This window comes from Mesoplodon densirostris, chromosome 16 (genome assembly GCF_025265405.1).
Source record: "Mesoplodon densirostris isolate mMesDen1 chromosome 16, mMesDen1 primary haplotype, whole genome shotgun sequence".
Taxonomy (NCBI): Eukaryota; Metazoa; Chordata; class Mammalia; order Artiodactyla; family Ziphiidae; genus Mesoplodon; species Mesoplodon densirostris.
Genome location: NC_082676.1, coordinates 72,869,346 through 72,894,401, shown reverse-complemented (window position 1 = coordinate 72,894,401; position 25,056 = coordinate 72,869,346). Strand labels below are relative to the sequence as shown.

Sequence of the window (25,056 nt, the reverse complement as noted above, 5' to 3'; positions counted from 1 at the left end):
AAATCAAATATCCTATATTAAAGCATATATGTGGAATCTAGAAAAATGGTACATATGAACCTATTTGCAAAGCAGAAATAGAGACACATGTATGGAATAAATGTATGGACACCAAGGGGGGAAAGGGAGTGGGATGAATTGGGAGATTGGGATTGACATATATCCACTATTGAATCTAAGTATAAAATAGATAACTAATGTGAACCTACTGTATAGCACAAGGAACTCTACTCAGTGCTCTCTGGTGACCTAAATGGGAAGGAAATCCAAAAAAGAGGGGTTATATGTATACATATAACTGATTCATTTTGCTGTACAGCAGAAACTAACACAACATTGTAAAGCAACTATATCCCAATAAAAATTTTAAAAATAAAAAGTAAAAAGAAATATTTGATTTGAGAATTCCCTGGCAGTCCAGTAGTTAGAACACCATGCTCCACTGCAGGGGGCATGGTTTTGATCCCTGGTTGGGGAAATAAGATCCCACATGCTGCGTGGAGTGCCCCCCCCGAAAAAGAAAGAAATATTGATCTGTAAGTGCTAATATTTAAGTCAACTAGTAGAGCTCTTTTACAAATTAATTTTTATATCATCTGGAGGTAGAAACATCATATTTATAATGTGCACACAGACATACATACATCCAGCTAGACACAGAGTTCTCATAGTTTTCCTGCTTGAGTTTTAAAAGGCCTCTTTTCCCTTTTTTTTTTTTTTTTTTTTAAGTTTTAGGTTCTACTAATTGAGCCAGGGCTGTAGTCTCAGGCAATGTGGGCTGTTTACATTTCAAGGACATGATAAGAGTTATAATTTCAAATATTCTCCTAGGAGTGCTTTTGTTCTCTCAGGGTCAGAATTTTAAAAAGATGTTTTATCAAGGCAGCTTATTCCAAATGTGCACACAAAAATAAAAACAGTTTTGGAATGTCAAAAGTGTCCCATCCTGGCCATTGTAGGGCTAGATAAGTACCTGCAATTATTAGTTCTGTACCAAATGTACATGAACCTAAGTGGAGTTCCAGTGGGTGGCTGCCCGTCCAGGAGCTGGTAGGCATTAAAAGCACAATTTTCCACCCTTATTTTTGTTTTTTTAGTTTCATTTTACTATAAAGGACAAATATTTCCAATTTTAAGCCACTTTTTAAAAACAGGTCAGCCAACTCAGTTCACTCCAAAGTTCCTTCTAGGCTTTTCCTGCCTAGAAATTCCCTCTAGGTTCTCTGCTTAGTAACTTTCCCCTAGGTTCCTTCCACTAGGAAATGTACCAGCTTGTTATCTTAAGACTCCAAGTCTTAAGATAACAAACAGCTCAAGTAAAATTCATGGACTGTCACTTAATGCAAGGAGACCCAGATATCAGGAAAAACTCACTGAAGCACCTGAAAGGTGCTGTGAAGCTGGAGGAGCTCACGGGGCCCATGCTTTGTACCAAGCGCTGGTCCAAAGTAGACTCCAGGCAATTTCAGGTGGATTTCTCTGACATACTACGGGCTATGCCAAGCAATGTCAGTGGAAATAATCAATAAACAATCTATAATAGGAACAGAAAAGAGTTTTATTTGGCCCAAATTGAGGACTATAGTTGGGGAGATAACCTCTCTGATAATCCTGAGGAACCACTCTGGAGAAGCATGATTTTTAGCACTTTTACATCTTGTCAGAACAAAGAACATCAAACAAGTCAGGGATATATTCTTTCAAGGTTTCAAAAATAAACAGATCAGCACAGCACGTACACAGCGAGTCAATAAGTCCTTGGCACCTGGGAAGGGCATCTTATCATCGAAGGAATACCAGCACTGCCATCCCAGGAAAGGAGGCATTTAATCTTTATTTTTAATACGGACATTCTTCTAATCAATGCACCCTTTAATGATTAAAGCAGATGTTTGATAGACCACAAACAGGCTGTTATATTGATAGTTTAGCATAAAGTTTAAGCTAAATTGTTTATAAGCCAGAATGATTTCCCCATACTTCAATATGTGAACATTTCTTACATTACAGAGATGACCAGAGGATGGAGATCAGTGGGCAGTGCGGTGTCCTGCAAAAAGCTCCAGCTCTGGGGTCACTTGGATGTAGTATGAATCCCAACTCTGGCATCTATTAGAGGAACAGCCTAGGGTTAGTCACTTAACACTTCTGAAATTCAGAACATTTTTAAAAATAGGATCTACAAGGATGAGTTTTTTCTAAATTTAAGATTATGATCTTCTTCCGGGTAAGATGGCGGAAGAGTAAGATGCGGAGATCACTTTCCTCCCCACGGATACACCAGAAATACAGCTACACGTGGAACAATTCCTACAGAACACCTACTGAATGCTGGCAGAAGACCCCAGACCTCCCAAAAGGCAAGAAACGCCCCCACATACCTGGGTAGGGCAGGGCGGAGAGATTCCCGTGCGGAGGATCGGTGCTGAGCGGCACTCACCAGCCCAGGAGGCTTGTCTGCTCACCCGCCGGGGTGGGCGGCACTGGAAGCTGAGGCTCGGGCTTCGGTCGGAGCGCAGGGAGAGGACTGGGGCTGGCGGCGAGAACTCAGCCTGAAGGGGGCTGGTGTGCCACAGCTAGCCGGGAGGGAGTCCGGGAAAACTCTGGAGCTGCCGAAGAGGCAAGAGACTTTTTCTTCCCTCTTGGTTACCTGGTGCGCGAGGAGAGGGGATTAAGAGCGCTGCTTAAAGGGGCTCCACAGACAGGCACGAGTCGCGACTGAAAGCGCGGAGCCCAGTGACGGGCATGGGACGCTGGGGCTGCTGCTGCCGCCGCCAAAGGGCCTGTGTGCGAGCGCAGGTCACTGTCCACACTGCCCTTCCAGGAGCCTGTGCAGCCCGCCACTGCCGGGGTCCCGGGATCCAGGGGCGGCTTCCCTGGGAGAACGCACGGCGCGCCTCAGGCTGGTGCAATGTCACGGCAACCTCCGCCGCTGCAGGCTTGCCCCGCACTCCGTGCCGCTCCCTCCCACCCGGCCTGAGTGAGCTAGAGTCCCCGAAGAGGCTGCTCCTTTAACCCTGTCCTGTCTGAGCGAAGAACAGACGCCCTCCGGCGAACTACACGCAGAGGCAGGACCAAATCCAAAGCTGAGACCCAGGAGCTGTGAGAACAAAGAAGAGAAAGGGAAACCTCTCCCAGCAGCCTCAGAAGCAGCAGATTAAAGCTCCACAATCAACTTGATGTACCCTGCATCTGTGGAATACATGAATAGACAACAAGTCATCCCAAATTGAGGAGCCAGGAGTCAGTGCTGTGCCTCTGAGGTAGGAGAGCCAACTTCAGGACACTGGTCCACAAGAGACCTCCCAGCTCCACATAATATCAAATGGCGAAAAGCTTCCAGAGATCTCCATCTCAACACCAGCACCCAGCTTCACTCAACGACCAGCAAGCTACAGTGCTGGACACCCTATGCCAAACAATTAGCAAGACAGGAACACAACGCCACCCATTAGCAGAGAGGTGGCCTAAAATCATAAAAAGTCCGCAGACACCTCAAAACACACCACCAGACGTGGACCTGCCCACCAGAAAGACAAGATCCAGCCTCATCCACCAGAACACAGGCACTAGTCCCCTCCACCAGGAAGCCTACACAACCCACTAAACCAACCTTAGCCACTGGGGACAGACACCAAAAACAACAGGAACTACGAACCTGCAGCCTGAAAAAAGGAGACCCCAAACACAGTAACATAAGCAAAATGAGAAGACAGAAAAACACACAGCAGGAGAAGGAGCAAGATAAAAACCCACCAGACCTAACAAATGAAGAGGTAATAAGCAGTCTACCTGAAAAAGAATTCAGAATAATGATGGTAAAGATGATCCAAGATTCTATTTCCCAGATCCAAAATCTTGGAAATAGAATAGACAAAATGCAAGAAACAGTTAACAAGGACCTAGAAGAACTAAAGATGAATCAAGCATCGATTAAACGCACAATAAATGAAATAAAAAATACTCTAGATGGGATCAATAGCAGAATAACTGAGGCAGAAGAACGGATAAGTGAGGTGGAAGATAAAATAGTGGAAATAACTGATGCAGAGCAAAATAAAGAAAAAAGAATGAAAAGAACAGAGAACAGTCTCAGAGACCTCTGGGACAACATTAAATGCACCAACATTCGTATTATAGGGGTTCCAGAAGAAGAAGAGAAAAAGAAAGGGACTGAGAAAATATTTGAAGAGATTATAGTTGAAAACTTCCCTAATATGGGAAAGGAAATAGTTAATCAAGTCCAGGAGGCACAGAGAGTCCCATAAAGAATAAATCCAAGGAGAAATACGCCAAGACACATATTAATCAAACTGTCAAAAATTAAACACAAAGAAATCATATTAAAAGCAGCAAGGCAAAAACAACAAATAACACACAAGGGAATCCCCATCAGGATAACAGCTGATCTCTCAGCAGAAACTCTACAAGCCAGAAGGGAGTGGCAGGACATAATTAAAGTGATGAAGGAGAAAAACCTGCAACCAAGATTACTCTACCCAGCAAGGATCTCATTCAGATTTGATGGAGAAATTAAAACGTTTACAGACAAGCAAAAGCTGAGAGAGTTCAGCACCACCAAACCAGCTTTACAACAAATGCTAAAGGAACTTCTCTAGGCAAGAAACACAACAGAAGGAAAAGACCTACAATAACGAACCCAAAACAATTAAGAAAACGGGAATAGGAACATACATATCAATAATTACCTTAAATGTAAATGGACTAAATGCTCCCACCAAAAGACACAGATTGGCTGAATGGATACAAAAACAAGACCCATATATATGCTGTCTACAAGAGACCCACTTCAGACCTAGAGACACATACAGACTGAAAGTAAGGGGATGGAAAAAGATATTCCATGCAAATGGAAACCAAAAGAAAGCTGGAGTACCAATTCTCATATCAGACAAAATAGTCTTTAAAATAAAGACTACTAGAAGTGACAAAGAAGGACACTACATAATGATCAAGGGATCGATCCAAGAAGAAGATATAACAATTGTAAATATTTATGCACCAAACATAGGAGCACCTCAATACATAAGGCAAATAGTAACAGCCATAAAAGGAGAAATCGACGGTAACACAATCATAGTAGGGGACTTTAACACCCCACTTTCACCAATGGACAGATCATCCAAAATGAAAATAAATAAGGAAACACAAGCTTTAAATGATACATTAAACAAGATGGACTTAATTGATATTTTAGGACATTCCATCCAAAAACAACAGAATACACATTTTTCTCAAGTGCTCATGGAACATTCTCCAGGATAGATCATATCTTGGGTCACAAATCAAGCCTTGGTAAATTTAAGAAAATTGAAATTGTATCAAGTATCTTTTCCGACCACAATGCTATGAGACTAGATATCAATTACAGGAAAAGAGCTGTAAAAAATACAAACACATGGAGGCTAAACAATACACTACTTAATAACGAAGTGATCACTGAAGAAATCAAAGAGGAAATTAAAAAATACCTAGAAACAAATGACAATGGAGACACGATGACCCAAAACCTATGGGATGCAGCAAAAGCAGTTCTAAGAGGGAAGTTTATAGCAATACAATCCCACCTTAAGAAACAGGAAACATCTCGAATAAACAACCTAACCTTGCACCTAAAGCAATTAGAGAAAGAAGAACAACAACATCCCAAAGTTAGCAGAAGGAAAGAAATCATAAAAATCAGATCAGAAATAAATGAAAAAGAAATGAAGGAAATGATAGCAAAGTTCAATAAAACTAAAAGCTGGTTCTTTGAGAAGATAAACAAAATTGATAAACCATTAGCCAGACTCATCAAGAAAAAAGGGAGAAGACTCAAATCAATAGAATTAGAAATGAAAAAGGAGAAGTAACAACTGACACTGCAGAAATACAAAAGATCATAAGAGATTACTACAAGCAACTCTATGCCAATAAAATGGACAACCTGGAAGAAATGGACAAATTCTTAGAAATGCACAACCTGCCAAGACTGAATCAGGAAGAAAGGGAAAATATGAACAGACCAATCACAAGCACTGAAATTGAAACTGTGATTAAAAATCTTCCAACAAACAAAAGCCCAGGACCAGATGGCTTCACAGGCGAATTCTATCAAGCATTTAGAGAAGAGCTAACACCTATCCTTCTCAAACTCTTCCAAAATATAGCAGAGGGGGGAACACTCCCAAACTCATTCTAAGAGGCCACCATCACCTTGATACCAAAACCAGACAAGATGTCACAAAGAAAGAAAACTACAGGCCAATATCACTGATGAACATAGATGCAAAAATCCTCAACAAAATACTAGCAAACAGAATCCAACAGCACATTAAAAGGATCATACACCATGATCAAGTGGGGTTTATTCCAGGAATGCAAGGATTCTTCAATATATGCAAATCAATCAACGTGATACACCATATTAACAAATTGAAGGAGAAAAACCATATGATCATCTCAATAGATGCAGAGAAAGCTTTCGACAAAATTCAACACCGATTTATGATAAAAACCCTGCAGAAAGTAGGCATAGAGGGAACTTTCCTCAACATAATAAAGGCCATATATGACAAACCCACAGCCAGCATCGTCCTCAATGGTGAAAAACTGAAACCATTTCCACTAAGATCAGGAACAAGACAAGGTTGCCCACTCTCACCACTCTTATTCAACATAGTTTTGGAAGTTTTAGCCACAGCAATCAGAGAAGAAAAGGAAATAAAAGGAATCCAAATCGGAAAAGAAGAAGTAAAGCTGTCACTGTTTGCAGATGACATGATACTATACATAGAGAATCCTAAAGATGCTACCAGAAAACTACTAGAGCTAATCAATGAATTTGGTAAAGTTGCAGGATGCAAAATTAATGCACAGAAATCTCTGGCATTCCTATATACTAATGATGAAAAATCTGAAAGTGAAATCAAGGAAACACTCCCATTTACCATTGCAACAAAAAGAATAAAAAATCTAGGAATAAACCTACCTAAGGAGACAAAAGACCTGTATGCAGAAAATTATAAGACACTGATGAAAGAAATTAAAGATGATACAAATAGATGGAGAGATGTACCATGTTCTTGGATTGGAAGAATCAACATTGTGAAAATGACTCTACTACCCAAAGCAATCTACAGATTCAATGCAATCCCTATCAAACTACCACTGGCATTTTTCACAGAAGTAGAACAAAAAATTTCACAATTTGTATGGAAACACAAAAGACCCCAAATAGCCAAAACAATCTTGAGAACGTAAAATGGAGCTGGAGGAATCAGGCTCCCTGACTTCAGACTATACTACAAAGCTACAGTAATCAAGACAGTATGGTACTGGCACAAAAACAGAAAGATAGATCAATGGAACAGGATAGAAAGCCCAGAGATAAACCCACGGACATATGGTCACCTTATCTTTGATAAAGGAGTCAGGAATGTACAGTGGAGAAAGGACAATCTCTTCAATAAGTGGTGCTGGGAAAACTGGATAGAGACATGTAAAAGTATGAGATTAGATCACTCCCTAACACCATACACAAAAATAAGCTCAAAATGGATTAAAGACCTAAATGTAAGGCCAGACATTATCAAACTCTTAGAGAAGAACATAGGCAGAACACTCTATGACATAAATCACAGCAAGATCCTTTTTGACCCACCTCCTAGAGAAATGGAAATAAAGACAAAAATAAACACATGAGACCTAATGAAACTTAAAAGCTTTCGCACAGCAAAGGAAACCATAAACAAGACCAAAAGACAACCCTCAGAATGGGAGAAAATATTGGCAAATGAAGCAACTGACAAAGGATTAATCTCCAAAATTTATAAGCAGCTCATGCAGCTCAATAACAAAAAAACAAACAACCCAATCCAAAAATGGGCAGAAGACCTAAATAGACATTTCTCCACAGAAGATATACAGACTGCCAACAAACACATGAAAGGATGCTCAACATCTTTACTCATTAGAGAAATGTAAATCAAAACTACAATGAGATATCATCTCACACCAGTCAGAATGGCCATCATCAAAAAATCTACAAACAATAAATGCTGGAGAGGGTGTGGAGAAAAGGGAACCCTCTTGCACTGCTGGTGGGAATGTGAATTGGTACAGCCACTATGGAGAACGATATGGAGGTTCCTTTAAAAACTACAAATAGAACTACCATATGACCCAGCAATCCCACTACTGGGCATATACCCTGAGAAAACCATAATTCAAAAAGAGACATGTACCAAAATGTTCATAGCAGCCCTATTTACAATAACCCGGAGATGGAAACAACCTAAGTGTCCATCATCGGATGAATGGGTAAAGAAGATGTGGCACATATATACAATGGAATATTACTCAGCCATAAAAAGAAATGAAATTGAGCTATTTGTAATGAGATGGATGGACCTAGAGTCTGTCATACAGAGTGAAGTAAGTCAGAAAGAGAAAGACAAATACTGTATGCTGACACATATATATGGAATTTAAGAAAAAAATTGTCATGAAGAACATAGGGGTAAGACAGGAATAAAGACACAGACCTACTAGAGAATGGACTTGAGGATATGGGGAGGGGGAAGGGTAAGCTGTAAAAAAAAAAAGAAAAAAAAAATTATGATCTATGTGAGATATGTATGTGTGTGTGTGTGTGTGTGTGTGTGTCTGCACATATTTTCCCTAGGAGCAATGGTTCGTTATGGGCTAATTCAGTGTTTGTGGCAACTTTATAGAACATAATTCTCATGAATAATAAGAATCAACTGTATATAATATGTTTCTACTACTAATTCTCAATTTACCAATTTTACACATCCTCTGTGGAATTCCACGTGTAATAGATGAGTATTAAATTCTCTTACAAAACTCCCACCTCCCAATACAGGTACATTTAGACTTATTTTTATTTTAATTCTTCTCTTGGTTACTTTTTTTACTTCAAGTAATGTACTAAAACCTAGATTACTTGTTTATCAGCCATATCTTTTGGCATCCCATAATGTAACATGAGGCTTTTAGCACCTCTAACATTTGCCTTCATCTATTCTTTCTTTCTTCCACCCTCAAATTCTGTCACCTGTGCCTTTATTTTTGCATTGTTGAGGTTGACTGGAGGGCTTTTTCCCCAACCAATTCTCTAAATTCTCAGACATAAATTGGGTGCTCTTCAAGTCAGTGCAATTCTGACACTGGCCACCTGGAGTAGCGGCAGACCCCACAGGTTTAAGAACTCAGTCCCACAAGACTGCCCTCACTTCAGATGCCAGTTCCAAGAATTGCATCCCCAAGTTGCCTGTACTCTGTCTGACTTGGTTACAAAGTCATGGGTTCCCACAATCCCTCTCCCTCAGTGCCCGATAATTTGCTAGAAAGACTCACAGAACTCAGAAAAAACACTGTATTTACTACTCCAGTTAATAAGAAAGGATACAAATGAACAGGCAGATGAAGAAGTACGGAGCATGAGGTCCAGAAGGGGGGCAAGTGCAGGAGCCTCTGTCCCTGTGGAGTTGGGGTGCACCACCCTCCTAGCATGTGGATGTGTTCACCAATTCAGAAGCTCTCCAAAACCCATCACTAAAGGGTTTTTATGGAGGTTTCAATACATAGGCATGATTGTGGCAGTTGGTGATTAACTCAAACTCCGGCTCCTAATGATTAGAGGGTAGTACTGAAAGTTCCAAGATTTTAATCAAGGCCTGGTCTTTCTGGCAAGCAGCCCCCAGCCTGAGGCTATCCAGGGCCCTGCCAAGAGTCACCAGTTACAATGAAAGACACTCCTGTCACCCTTATCACTCAGGAAATCCCAAGGGTTTTAAAAACTGTGTGTCAGGAACCGGATAAAGACCAAATATCTTTCTTATTATATCACACTGACAATGTTTACATTCTGTTTCATAACTATAATTAAGTCTTATTTGCTTTGTTTACAGATTAATTTTTTTAATTGAAAAAGTTATATTTCCTTTTTCACATCCATTTGCTTTCCTGAATTTTCTAAATGAGTTTATTTTTTCTTGCCCTACTTTCCTTTACCATATCCCAAATCTTTTCCCAAATTTCTCATAACATCAGATATTCTACGATGTCTTCTTTTGCCCCAGAGGCCTCCTCCCAGGGCAGTCAATTCTCTTTTGCTTTTCTGGATTGGATCTACTGTTCCCTGCATCCTAGGTCTTCCTCTCTCTTGATTCACTTCCTTGTTTTCTAGAGCTCATTTTGAGAACATTTCTAAGACAGGTTTTGTGAGAATTAAATTTTCTGAGTCCCAGCATGTCTGAAACATATTTGATTGATGGTCTGACTGGGTATAGAGTGTCCATTTGGGTTCTTTTGTAGATAAGCTGTTTTTTCTTCCTAAAAGCTTTTAGGTTTTTTATATTTCCACAGTGATCTTACATTTCACAATGCTGTACTTTGGTGTAGCTATCTCTTATTTATTTGATAGGTATCCAGTAAACTCTTTAAACTGGAAGTTCATGTTCCTCACTTCTGGGCAGTTTCTCACATTATTTCTGTGATAGTTTACCCCACTGTATTTTTGCTCTTCTCTTGTATTGACCCTCTAGGTTTCTTATCTTTTTACTCATTTTTTTTGTGTTAAATTTTCTCATGTAAATTACTTCAATAAAACTGGAAAAAATAAGTAAAATAAAATAAAAAAGGATTTTTTAAAGTTTGTTTCTCTCTCATATTGGAGGATTTCCTTAAATGTTTGATAGCATTTGAGAATGAGGATATAGTTTTTTTAATCTATTTGGGAGGTTTCACTGATACGCTTTGCTCTAGGGTAATTGAGTGGGGAGTTGGCCTTTATACCAAGTAACCTTTTCAAAGGAAACATTTAACTTTTTTTTTAAATAAATTTATATATTTTATTTTTGACTGCCTTGGGTCTTTGTTATTGTGCGCAGGCTTTTCTCTAGTTGCGGCGAGCGGGGGCTCCTCTTCGTTGCGGTGCAAGGGCTTCTCATTGGGTGGCTTCTCTTTTGCAGAGCAAAGGCTCTAGGTGTGCAGGCTTCAGTAGTTGTGGCACTCGGGCTCAGTAGTTGTGGCTCGCTGGCTCTAGAGTGCAGGCTCAGTAGGTGTGGCGCATGGGCTTAGTTGCTCCACTTCATGTGAGATCTTCCCGGAGCAGGGCTCGAAACTGTGTCCCCTGCATTGGCAGGCAGATTCTTAACCACTGCACCACCAGGGAAGCTCGGAAACATTTAACTTCTAAGGAGCAGAGCCCTCTGGATTTGGGGCCGCAGGGTGGAGATCTCGCAGCCATATACTTACCCTGAATGTGACAATGAGGGGACTGACTATTCTTTATAGAGACTTTCTATTCATTCCCTTGTTTTTGACAACACATTTCATATCCACTTTCTGTCACACCTGGCATTTCCAGGACTTGAGTTTCTCTGGGAATATTCTAGAAAGCCTCAGTTACATTCCCATTTTCACTCCTAGACTATGGATTTCACTATTCTGCTTCATTACTAACAATTTCTTCTTCAATTTTCTATCTTCTAGGAAATCTTGAAATCTCTTATTGGCTGATGGCCTTTCTCCTGTTAACCTTTGTCATTGTAGGTTTATACCTTTTTATTCCTATACTATAATTTTAGCAGGGAGTCAGCAGGAAGGAAAGATAAGTATGCGTTGCCAATCAACTATCTTTAACCAAAAATCAAAATATGAAGTTAGATTTAGAAAAATAAAGGACCATGACCATTCTCACACTCAGCATTCTGGATTTTTCAAAATCACACCTGCTACTATAATAATAGCTAGTGTTTACTGAACATATATTACAAGAAAGTAGGACAGAAATCATTCCAATATTTCTAGAGCACTTTACACCTGCACTGGGATTTAGAAAGAGCTCACTGTGACCCTTTTCCTGCTAACCTGGGTGTAAACTGTCACATTTTCCCTGTGCTGCAGTCTGAAAAAGTTAATAAATTCCTACAGGTTCACCTAAGTGACAATTCCTCCCCTTCTTTGGTCCCTTACCTGTGAGCAAGAAAGGAGAAGAGGTGAGCACAGTCTTACCTCACTGGGATGAGATGCAACAGTCTCAGAGTCTCCAATTCCTCCTCTTTCCCAGAGAACACCCCACTCTTTCTTATTTACTTATTACTCTAGTAATAAATAAAGTTATTGAACATTTTCCATGTTTCAGGCTCTGTGCTCTGTGCTTCAGGAACATTCTCTCATTTCACAGCACCTTACAAGATGGGTATTATTACTCCCATTTTACAGAACCAGAAACTGAGATCAGAGAGATCTGTTTCATCAGAGATCCAGACCTAAAACATGCCCAAGCCCTGTGATCTGTTGTGTCAGCAGTACCAACAGGTGAACCCAAATTTGTCAGTTTTCAAATCCTGAACCACATGCTATAAATTCACTATAAATTCATGCTATAAATTCACATGCTATAAATTCACTGTCTGGTATAAATACCAGACATGGGCCCCAAACCCCAATCTAGTTTGAAAACTCTGGGTTACAACAAACAACGATCTGTACATGGGCTTTTCTCCCCATCCTCACTGGAGGTCATAGCTGAATCCAGAACCCTGAACCCTCCTCATCCTCTTAGTGAGTTGCTTCAGGGTCAGAACATGCTCCTGCCACCACCTTCCTCCTCTTCCTCACTTTGAATAATTTTAGACTTATAGTAAAGTTGCAAAAATGGTACACAGAGAACTTGTCTACCCTTGTACATAACCGCAATACACTTATGGAAACCAGGAAATTAGTACTGAAGTAATATTATTAACTAACCTACCACACTGTTCATATTTCCCAGGCCTTCCCCACCAATGTCTGCTCTCCATTCCAGGACTAAATCCAGGATCGCACATGGCATTTAGTTGTCACTTTAGTCTCCTCTGATCTGACACAGTCTCTCAATTTTTCTGTCTCTCATTCTCACTTCTGAAAAATATTAACTACTTATTTCATAAACTATCTTCCAATTTGGGTTTGACATTTTCTCATGATAAAATTGAGGTTCTATATGTTGGGCAAGAATACTACAGAAGTGATGCTGTGTCTTCTCAGGTGTGTGAGGTCAATATGTATTATTACAGATGATGTTCATTTTGATCACTTGATTAAGGTGATAACTGCCAGTTTTCTCTACTCTGAAGTGACTATGTTTCTTTCCCTATGTAATTGACAAATACTTTATAGGGAGATATTCTGAGACTACAAATATTCTGTTTCTCAACATACTTTTACTCACTTATTTTATAATCCATCAATGAGTCTTGCCTATGATTATCAGATGGAAACCTCAGGTACATCTTGTCTTTGCATCTCACTCACTTCCAAATTAAAGGTGTGTCTGTGTGTGCCCGAGCGAAAGGGTCTAGGTCATAGGCCTGTGCCCTAGCCGCAAGGGAGGTTGAGAATTTGAGCTCTGATTTCTAGACTGAAATAATAACATAAGAATTTCTACAAATGTGTAAAGAGGACTTTCCAAGGGTGGTAGGCAGCCATGAATATGAATGATGTCCACTACGATAACTAAGATATTTTAAAGTGAGAAAACAAAACACAGAAAAAAATATGTGTAGAATACTACCATATAAAAGTTAAATAGTCTATGCACAAAGACTATCTCCGGAAGGTTCAAGAGGAAATAGTAACAGTTTTCTCCGGGGAAGGGAACTTCATTATCAGAAGAGGACCAAGACTTAATTATCAGTGTATATTCTTTTGTACCCTTTGATTGAGATGGATGCTAAGGAAGGAAGAAGAAAGAAAGTAGGAGGGGAAGTGAGGGAGGGAGGCACCTTCTTTCTTGCTCCTCTCACTCTCAACAGCAAGGAGCAAGGCCTCCTTTGAGAGCAAAGGAGCACACTTCTTCATCCAGTGCCTGTTGATACGTCAAGACACACCTCTTTACCCTGTCAGGGAGAACATTTTAGAACTTGCCTGGGCATAGAAAGTGTTCATTATTTGTACAGCTGGAAAGGAAGGTGTAGCTATAGTAGGCACATTCTGCTTCTTTGCACTCAATAGAACACGATGTCCACAAACATGAACACAACTGCTGAGTCCCAAGGACTCAGTGAAAACAAAAATACATTTTCGGTGACTCTTGTCATTTCTTAGTTGCCAGACTTGCAGAATGTTTATAAGCTGAATGTGCAACACAGAAGTTTACATTGGGTAAAGACCTATGTGTTTTGTCAAATAAAATAATCAATCCAGAAAAAACACCTCTTTTCCCCTTCTAGCAGCTTTCTCATTCTCTCTAAGTTAATTATAAAGAATTTTTTAAACTTTTAGGGCTCATGTGGTGGAAATAGAAAGGTGTTAGAGGAAGAAAGTCACTTGTGCTTCACAGGTTGAAGTAGCCAGGATGGTCAAAGGCCCTCTACAGCTGTATTTCCCTTTTCTGTTCAGCGATTAAGAACATGGCCACATCTCTCAGCCACTCCAATGTATTTATTACCAAGCTCATACTGCTCGCCATATGACAGGCCAATAAATCGAGAAACAAGCTATTGGTGCAAGGAATAGTGAATTTACTTAGAAAGCCAGCAGACTAAGAAGATGGTATACTAATGTCCCAAAGAACCATCTTCCTGGAGTTAGAATCCAGGCTTCTTTTACAGTAAAAGAGGAGCAGTGTGGCTGGTTGTTTCAAACTTCTTGGTGCTGGAATCCTTTGTGCTTGCAGCTATCCATGTAGGTCAGGTCAACATGTTCCTGTAAACCTCTGTTCCACAACATTTGATCTCTACATGAATGAGAAGTGTTATGTCTTTAAAGGGAGGCAGAGCCTGGAGAATGGGCTATCATGTACATTTCAGGTTTGTTCTTTTCTGTTACACACTCATATCCCACATGATAATGCAAACATGACTAACTTACCTATTGAGGGTAATGATTCTCAGGTCAGCTTTGCCATATATAAGTATCTGATAATAGTTATTGTTTCAATATTTGCACCATGAACATGGAAATTTTTAAGATCAGGGAATACATCTCTTGAAGTACAATAACTATCTGCTAACTAAAAAATACCTTAAAACATTTTTCTAGAGACTACAGGTTATTATAGGCAACTAAATCTTCCAATTCCATCTCAAAACCCATCTCCTCTATGAAGCCTTTTCTCATACTCCCCACCACGCCACACAACTGGGAGAGGTACACACCCGGGAGAGGTACACATCCCTCCTCTGTATTTGTTCGCATCGTATCATGATACGAAGATAAAGTCTGTGCCTAATCTGAGCATTCTCAGCACTAGTTTTGGTGTCTAGCTCACAGTTATACAGTGTCAGCCACTGTATGAATAAATAAGCTTGTTCATTGCTTGATGAGTATATATGGATTAAATAACAGACTCAAAGTGTTGATTCTGCTTGTTTTTTAAGAGGGATTAAGGCGAGTATTACTTGTTTATATATGTATGAAATTTTGAAGTCTAGAATATACTTTTTAATACACTTCTAAACTAGAACCTTAGGGGATGAGTTGGACCTGCATCACAATAATAACTAGGTAGTAAAAAAAAAAAAAGCCTAGGACATTCAATATGGATGGAACTAAAAAATATAATGTTGAACAAAAGAAACCAGACACAAAATAGCATACATCATCCAATTCCATTTATGTATGGTACAAACATCAGCAAAACCCATCTGAGGATTAGAAGTCAGGATAATGGTTACTCTTGGTGAGGGGTGGTAGTAACTAAAAGGTGGGATTAGGGGGCTTCTGGGGACTGGCAATGTCCTGTTTCTTGATTGGAATTTCATTACCCAGGTGTGTTCAGTATGTGAAAATTCATCAGCTGTATATTTATGATTTGTGTTCTTGCGTATAAATATATAATATTTCCATTAAAAAGCTTAAAAAAGAATTTAGGCCAAGCAGAAAGGTTAAAACCAGTTAAATTCTTTAGTGCAATCCAGATATTTTCAACTAAAATGGAAAACCAATTTGGCGTAAAGAAAGCTGTTACTGCTTCATGATCATATCCAAGATCCTGAAGACAGTCTATGGTCTAATCAACCATGCACAGTCTCTAGAAAGCAAGTCTTAGACACCTTCTGCCCCAAATAAGTGCATATTTGCTCAGTTGGTATTAGGCATGCAGGGAAGTCAGACCAGATGACAGCTGACCACTTTCCTATAGTTGACAAACTACCAAATTCGGAAATTCAGTTTCAAATTTTTTAATCATTTCAAATATAAAATCCCATATTTGCTGACGGTTGTTCAACTGACCTTTTAAAATTAAATGTAAAGTACTTTCAAAACCATAATAATGGCTGAATATGGTGAAGTCCAAGCAAAACAAAGATTCCACTTCTAAATTTTACAACATCTTAAATTAAAATTTAAGTTATCAAAAGCTTTATGTACTTGACAAAAATCGCTAAAGACTGTTATACTGCATAAAACTCCTCCATGGACTGAATGCAATTCTGGTGGTGGGAATTCCATCCCTTTACCCATTTTACAGCTGAGAAAACTATAATTTCCTGTCTATTTTATAACCACTGTATCCTCAAAGCTCAACCCCAGGCCAGGTGCATAGTAAACACTCAACAAAAGTGTGTAATTTGGGCGAAGGAGGCTTGGAGAGGTTGCGTAACTTCCCCAAGGTCACACACACTCTTCCTGCTCCCTTCGGGTGTGAATCCAACAGGAGGGTGAGCGGAGGGCTGGGTGGTGAATGTGAGGTGAGCCACCCAGACTTCCGCGAGGGGCGGGGCCTTGGGTTCCCCCAGGGTCTTCCATCGTGCATGTTTGGAGTGCCTCACCCTTCTCAGGGGTTTACACCACCCTCTTACTCAGAGATGAACCGCTTTTGTTTCTTCCACCTGGCGACCACAGGTCCTCCAGGCTCTCTAGAGGGGAGGCGGTTGTTCCCGCCTGAAGCCGGGGCTCCTGGCGCGTGGACGCACCCCGGGGTGTGAGTGACTGTTACACCCTGCGGGCGGGGAAGTAGCAGGACCTTAATCACCGGGCTAGTCCTGGGCGGGCCTCGGGGAACCGGGAAACTGGAGGCGGTCTAAGGGAGGGTGGGCAGGATGAGAGGTCGCAAGAGGGGCACGGGGCTGAGCCTCCGCCGGGGTCTCCCCGCCCTCTCGCAGCGCGGTAGCCGGGCGACCACCCTTTGCCCGTAAAGTCTGCGGAGCGCCTCCTCCCCGAGCAGCGGGACCTGGCAGGCGGGGGCTGGGCGTGCAGCCGCCTGCCCGCTGTGCTGACCGGCCTGGCCCCGGGGGCCGCGCGGGGCGGAGACTGGGCGGCGGAGGCGGGCGCCAGTCTAGGTGGCAGGTCCGCGCGCAGCCCTCGCCAGCCGAACCTCGCGGAGCAGCTGCCGCCACCGCGCGCCCCTTGCTCGGCCGCAGTGGCCTCTGGCCGGGTCTCCAGGGGGCAGCGACTCCGCACGCCGCAGGCTCCGGAAAGGAGGTGGGTGGCGAGGGGCCGGGACCAGGCGGGGAGGGGAGGCTGCGATGGGCACCGCTGGTTCCCTAGACCCCCGCCCCTGTCTTTCTACAGCCTCTTGCACTTAAATGGCTGCTGAAATAAAAACCGCGTCCTCGGCTTGTGACCACCTTCTCCGTCCTTGCGTATCTGGCTGCGCAAAGTAAACTCTCCGTCCAGCCGCGGGTACTGCCTTTATGAGGGTAGGGGGCAGGTTTCTACCCACCCACCACACTCCTCTGGGCCTCAGGACCCTGCAGAGCTGGCAAAAGACAGGCCAGAGGCCTTCGGACCCACTCACTCTCTGATCTTCCAGGGGAAGCGTTGGGTCTATTTCCCCCCGTCTTTCTCTCTGTCTGCCTGCCTGCGTCTGTCTGTCTTTCTTGATTGATTTTTCTATAAAGGACCCGAGGAAGTGGGCAACTGGGCCTCCCCAGAGGAAGGCAGGTCTGGCGGTGCGCTTTGCTTCTTGTTCTGGTCTTTAACTTAGATGTGCTTCCCTCAACAAGTAACAGCTTGCTGAACGTGAGAAGTTCGCTCAAAAAGGCGCAGAAAAGATAGGAGAGGAATGTGGGGAAACCAGATTGCCTAATTTTACCCAGAATTTCGTTGTAAGGGAATCACCATTTATTGCCTAAATGAGAAGTGTTTTGATTGCCCAGGTTAGGAAAAGAAAAAACCTTCTGTCTGATTGCTCACGAAACAAGCAGTAAGGAGTCACCTTAAAAGTAAGGTTATTTTCTTTATGTACAAAACATTTTAAATAACAAAACCTTAAATCATAGCATTTTAGAAATTGTAAGGATCTTAAAGTCAAATACTTCAATGGCGTGTTATGAGTTTGTCTATGAAAGAATTATCTTTATTGTGTCCTCACTGGGAAAGATTTATGTTAGTAGGAATGCTTAGTGAAGGTACTGAGAGTTTAGCTCAGAGTTTTAAGAGTTATACAATATATCCTTGTAGTTTATTTTATTTAAAAAAAAATTTTATTGGAGTAAAATTGCTTTACAATGTTGTTAGTTTTGGCTGCTTATTTATTGTATACATAATAGTTTGTACCTCAATTTCCTATCCCTATCTTGCCCCTCCCCCCTTTCCTCTCCCCGCTGGTAACCACTAGTTTGTTCTCTATACCTGTGAGTCTGTTTCCTTTTTGTTATATTCACTAGTTTGTTTTATTTTTTTAGATTCCACATATAAGTGATATTGTACAGTATTTGTATTTCTCTGTCTGACTTATTTCACTCAGCATAATACCCTCCAAGTCCATCCATGCTGTTGCAAATGGCAAAATTTCATTATTTTTTTATGGCTAATATTCCATTCCACATCTTCTTTATCTACTCATCTGTTGATGGACACTTAAGTTGCTTCCATATCTATTGTAAATAATGCTGCTATGAACATTGGAGTGCAGGTATCTTTTCTAATTGGTGTTTTCAGTTGTTTTGTTTTGTTTTGTTTTGTTTCTGATATATACACAGGAGTGTAATTGCTGGGTCATGTGGTAGTTCTATTTTTAGTTTTTTGAGAAAACGCCATACTGTTTTCCAAAGTGGCTACACCAATTTACATTCCCACCAACAGTGTAGGAGGGTTCCCTTTTCTCCACATCCTTGCCAACATTTGTTATATGTAGTCTTTTTGATGATAGCCATTCTGACAGCTATGAGGCAATATCTCACTGTGGTTTTAATTTGCATTTTCCTGATGATTAACATGTTGAGCATCTTTTCCTGTGCCTGTTGGCCATCTATATGTCTACTTTGGAGAAATGTCTGTTTAGGTCTTATGCCCATTTTTTGAATGGGTTGTGTTGTTTTTGCTTTTGTTTTTGTTTTTTACTTGAGCTGTATAAGCTGTTTGTATATTTTGGAAATTAATCCCTTGTCTTTCACATCTTTTACAAATATTTTCTCCCATTCCATAGGTTGTCTTTTCATTTTGTTTATGGTTTCCTTTGCCATACAAAAGCTTTTAAGTCTGATTAGGTCCCATTTGTTTATTTTTGCTTTTATTTCATTTGCTTTAGGAGACAGATCCAAAAAAAATATTGCTACAATTCAAGTCAAGGAATGTTCTGCCTACGGTTTCTTCTAGGAGTTTTATGGTTTCTGATTATATTTAGGTCTTTAATCCATTTTGAGTTTATTTTGTATATGTTGTTAGAGAGTGTTCTAATTTCATTCTTTTACATGTAGCTGTCCAGTTTTCCCAGCACCACTTATTGAAGAGACTGTTTTTTCTCCATTGTATATCCTTGCCTCCCTTGTTGTGGATTAATTGACAAGTGTGTGGGTTTATTTTGGGGCTTTCTGTTCTAGTCCATTGATCTGTGTCTGTTTTTATGCCAGTCCTATACTGTTTCAATTACTGTAACTTTGTAGTATAGTCTGAAGTCATGGGAGCATGATTCCTCCAGCTCTGTTCTTCTTTTTCAAGATCATTTTGGCTATTCAGGGTCTTTCATGTTTCCATACAAATTTTAAAATTATTTGTTCTAGTTCTGTGAAAAATGCTCTTGCTATTTTGATAGAGATTGCATTGACTCTATAAATTGCCTTGGGTAGTATGGTCATTTTAACAATATTAATTCTTCTAATCCATGAATATGGTATACCTTTCCATCTGTTTGTGTTGTCTTCAATTTCTTTCTTCAGTGTCTTATAGTTTTCCAAGTATAGATCTTTTACCTCCTTAGGTTGGTTTATTACTAGGTATTTTATTCTTTTTGATGTAGTGGTAAATATGATTGTTTCCTTAATTTCTCTGATAATTCATTGTTCATGTATAGAAATGCAACAGATTACTATATATATATTTTGTGGTCTGCAACATTACTGAATTCATTGATGAGCTCTAGTAGTTTTCTGGTGGCATCTTTAGGATTTTTTATGTATAGTATCATGTCATCTGCAAACAGTGACAGTTTTACTGCATCCTTTCCAATTTAGCTTCCTTTTATTTCTTTTTCTTGTCTGATTGCTGTGGCTAGGTCTTCCAATACTATGTTCTATAAAAGTGGCTAGAGTGGGCATCCTTGTTTTGTTCCTGATCTTAGAGGGAAATACTTTCAGCTTTTCACCATTGAGTATGATTTTACCTGTGGGTTTATCATATATGGCCTTTATTATGTTAAGGTACGTTCCCTCTATGCCCACTTTCTGCAGACCTTCTCAGAGGTCACCATAGTCCTGGCTTAATAAGTGATCTAGTTAGTTTGAAGGGAGGAAATGAGTCCTGGAGCTAATTTTTCAAGTGACTGTTGCAATTTGAGGGTGTGAGAGGAAGACCAGCATTAGCTGGAGCTTGTTATGAATGCAGGGTTTCCACATCCACCCCAGACCTGCTGACTAGAACCTGCATGTTAATAAGATCCTGCTGAATAGAATCTGCATATTAATAAGGTTCTCAGGGTTCGTGTGCACTTTCCATTAGAGAAGCCCTCTCCTGGGCTGTTTGCATGCACAGATGTTTCTCAAAAACAGGCCTTATGAAAACATAGATTTCTCATAAGCTGTCTTTACCGAGCAAAGTGAAAAACATTTGTTATCACTTAAATGACTGATTTTTATTTTAAATCTTAAAATAGCCAGGAGAGGTAGTATCATTTGCTTTCTATTTAAGAGAGAGCTGACATTTTTAAGTTCTGCCAATTTGGAATCCAAGTGTTCCTATTACCCCCACAACACTCAGTTCTGATACTGCTTAGCTTCTTTCATCATAGTTCCTCCAATGAGGAGAACACTATGGGTTTCAAGTTCTCACCCCTAACTGTACTTTGAAGAGTGGGTTTGTATGTCTGTCACTCCTGTTTTAAATCTGTTGCTAAAGGTGTATCCAAAAACTTAATTGATACACTTGTTTATCAACCTCTATATGATATAAAACGGTTATTCAAGTAAATCAAATATGTGGCAATAACTAATGACCTGCTTCTCTATGTGTTTAAGATAAACTACCTTATATGGCTAAAATAGAAACAATTTTGCTCTATTTTTATTTTTTGAATTTTCATACCAGAAGATATCATCAGTATTTATGGGAGGAATGTAATAATACATATGTATATACATTAGAGATAAATATTTTTTAATATTTATTTATTTGGTTGTGCTGGGTCTTAGTTGTAACAGGCAAGCTCCTTAGTTGCGGCTCAAGGGCTCCTTAGTTACAGCTCACTGGCTCCTTAGTTGTAGCATACAAACTCATTGTGGCATGCATGTGAGATCTAGTTCCCTGACCAGGGGTCGAACCCGGGCCCCCTGCATTGGGAGCACTGAGTCTTCACCACTGCACCAACAGGGAAGTCCCAAGATAAAGATTTTAATTTCCTTTTTTTAAATCAGTTCTATTGAGGTATAATTTGCATACAACAAAATACATCAAAGTGTACATTTAAATTCAATGCATTTTATTGTATACAAATTATACTTCAATAAAGTTGATTTTTTTAAATTGTCAAGGATTGTCATGATTTGCTGCCTATTGCTAAAATAGTTCAGAGAAGGTCAAGAAAAGTCAGTAGAGAGGGATGGATGCACTGTGCAGGCACAGAAAATAGCCAGGTGGACCTGGGAGTGTGGAAAAGTGAAGTACATAAATTTAGAAGGCTTGAGATCATTTTTATAAGACTTTTTGTCTTTAAAGTTAAGACGCTGAATTTAATATCAGGAACCCTGCAGCATTTTTGAAGAGGGGGCTAAAATGGGGGGAAAAAAGTTTTGCTCTGCAAGGTCTGCTTGGCGAGTCCCAGTCTCCTTCTGATCTGTCTGACTTTTTACACAAAGACACCTGCATTTGCCACAATGCTCTCATCCAGTGACTTTGCGTCTGCTTCTTGGGAGCTCGTGATCCAAGTTGACCATCCAAATGAAGAGGAGCAGAAGGACGTCACACTGAGAGTGTCTGGAGACCTGCACATTGGGGGAGTGATGCTCAAGTTAGTGGAACAGATCAGTAAGTTGCTGCTTCTTTATGGTTTCTCTACATTTGAAACCCTCTCTGTTGCATCACCACTAAATGGCTGAACTGGATTGTCTGACCATCTAAATTTTTTTGATCATCCATCTTGTAATGGCCCCTGCCTGCAAGAGGAAGAGAAATGGGAAGACCTGAAGGAGCCCAAACCACCCTCTGACCCCCAATATGAAAATTTGAGTCTTTGGTGGCAAACTAAATCTCCCCAGTAGGTGTAAAAACCTATTTGCACAAGAACGGGACCCCTTCCATGGAGACTTTAGACCACACCTGGGGCCTTAGATTATTGTGTGATTCTCTGTTAATGCTTGATTGCTCCGTGATGCAGGCAGCCTGGTGCCAATATGTCTTTTAACATTGTCCACCATTTGCTACTCACCCTGTTTAAAACAAGGAAAGAAATCTTCAGGGTCAGAGTCTTCACATCACGAGTCAACATGAGGTACCTAGAATTTAATAATGTTCTATTTTCTTTGTATTTATTTTTTGTCTTCTACTTAAGACCACAGATGTTAGCTTATCATTTACACTAGTGATATAAAGTATTTTTAAGTAAGCTTTCATTGGAGTATCATACACGTATAGAAAAGTGCACTTATTATAAGTGTACTGTTCAGTGAATTTTCACAGTCATATAACCACCACCCAGATCAAGAAAGAGAACATTACCTGTTCCCCCACCCAAGTCCCACACCTAACCCTTCCCAGCCACTCCCCCACCAAGGGTAACCACTATCCTGAATTCTTACTCCATAGGGATAATTTTACTTGTTTGCAAACTGTATATAAGTGGAATTATACAGGATAATATACTCTTAGGCATCTGCTTTCTTTCCTGCCACATTATGTCTGTGAGATTTAACCATGCTATTGCATATAGTTTGGGTTCATTGATTCTCATTGCTGTATAATATTCAATTGTATGATTATGCCACAATTTATCCATTTACCTGTTGATAGATATTTGGATTGTTTCCATTTGGGGGCTTTTACAGATAGTACCTGTCTTTTTTTTTTTTTTTTGCGGTATGTGGGCCTCTCACTGTTGTGGCCTCTCCCATTGTGGAGCACAGGCTCCGGACGCGCAGGCTCAGCAGCCATGGCTCATGGGCCCAGCCGATCCGCGGCATGTGGCATCTTCCCGGACCGGGGCACGAACCCGTGTCCCCTTCATCAGCAGGCGGACTCTCAACCACTGTGCCACCGGGGAAGCCCTAGTACCTGTCTTTTGGTCTATATAGTACATGCATGTCTAATGGGTATATAGCTCAGAGAAAAATTGCTGAAAAGGACTTTCCAAAATAGTTATAGCATTTATACTTCTAATAGCACTGAGAGAAAGGTTTTCTAATTTAAATAGAGAGAAAGAAAGAGGGGGAAACTATTTTTTAAGTAAATAAAAATACCGGTGGCTCTTAATATAGCAAAATAAAAGATTGAATATTGACTCTAACATTGGCAAAGGGGAAAGATTCAACCTAGATGCCAAGGGGCATTGAAGAAGGGGAAGAATTCAATGTTGATGCTACCATTAAGAGAGAAAATATTCAGCTCTGATTTCAGTGTAAATACTTTGGAAACTGGGAATATGGTGGAACTAATAAGAGATGGACATTCCTGAGAAGAGTGAAATGTCAGCTTCCCAGTACTTCTGCGTGGAATTTGATTGGGAGCTGTTGATATTCCCTTGTGGAAGGATTCATTTCTATTAGAGAAATAATCTTGGTTAAACAGAGGTGATACTTCTGACCTTCCCAGAAAGGACCATGGCACCAAGGGACTTGGGAGAAAATAACTTTAGTATTTCATCAGGAACAAAAATTGTATGTTTCTCTTCATTCCATAGTATTTAAATATAAAGAAGGTAAGGTTTAGTCTGTCTTCTACCTGCCCCGCCTTAGGGACTTTGATAAGAAGCCAAGAATGATGAAACCTTGTGTTGTAGGAGGAGGTGGGAGCTGAAGACCAGCGTTGGCTTCAGTTTTGCACACAAGGGACTTGACTCTGGGGTGCGAGTGCTCACTCTCACTTTACTGCACTGTGTTCTCCGTTCTTGCAGACATAGCCCAGGACTGGTCAGACTTTGCACTTTGGTGGGAACAGAAGCACTGCTGGCTTCTGAAAACGCACTGGACCCTGGACAAATGTGGGGTCCAGGCAGATGCAAAGCTTCTCTTCACCCCTCAGCATAAAATGCTTCGCCTCCGCCTGCCCAATGTGAAGACAGTGCGACTGCGAGTCAGCTTCTCGGCCGTGGTCTTCAGAGCGGTCAGCGACATCTGCAGAGCCCTGAGTGAGTTCCCGCAGGCGCCTGCGCCCCCTGGACTCTCAGCAGAGGAGGACAGGAAAATACGAACACTTCTGTCCACAAGCAGTTGGCTTTACAGAACATGTCCCTTATTAGGAGCATACTTTTCGAGCCCAGTTCTGGAGACTTTAGCCATTTAGTGAAGTTAAACCAAACGGAACATTATTGGAATAAATCAGATTCACTTCCCCAAAGCTTAAAACTATTTCAAAGAGATTTGTAAACAGAAGAGACAACCCCATTAAGATTTTCCCCCCAAAACTCATTTCTCTAAGCCATACTGAAATCATCATTATATTTAAGACAAAAAA

General features: G+C 40.6%; 1 protein-coding gene across 1 annotated transcript in view; it reads left to right on the top strand.

The window, feature by feature from the left end:
* Window positions 1-17,349: 17,349 nt before the first annotated feature.
* FERMT1 (FERM domain containing kindlin 1) overlaps window positions 17,350-25,056 on the top strand; it is a 58,189-nt gene continuing 50,482 nt past the window's right edge. The window contains exons 1-3 of the mRNA XM_060120370.1: window positions 17,350-17,439; window positions 22,248-22,416; window positions 24,497-24,730. Coding sequence (XP_059976353.1) covers window positions 22,266-22,416; window positions 24,497-24,730 — 385 coding nt within the window. The 5' untranslated portion in view covers window positions 17,350-17,439; window positions 22,248-22,265. The remainder of the gene's footprint in view (window positions 17,440-22,247; window positions 22,417-24,496; window positions 24,731-25,056) is intronic.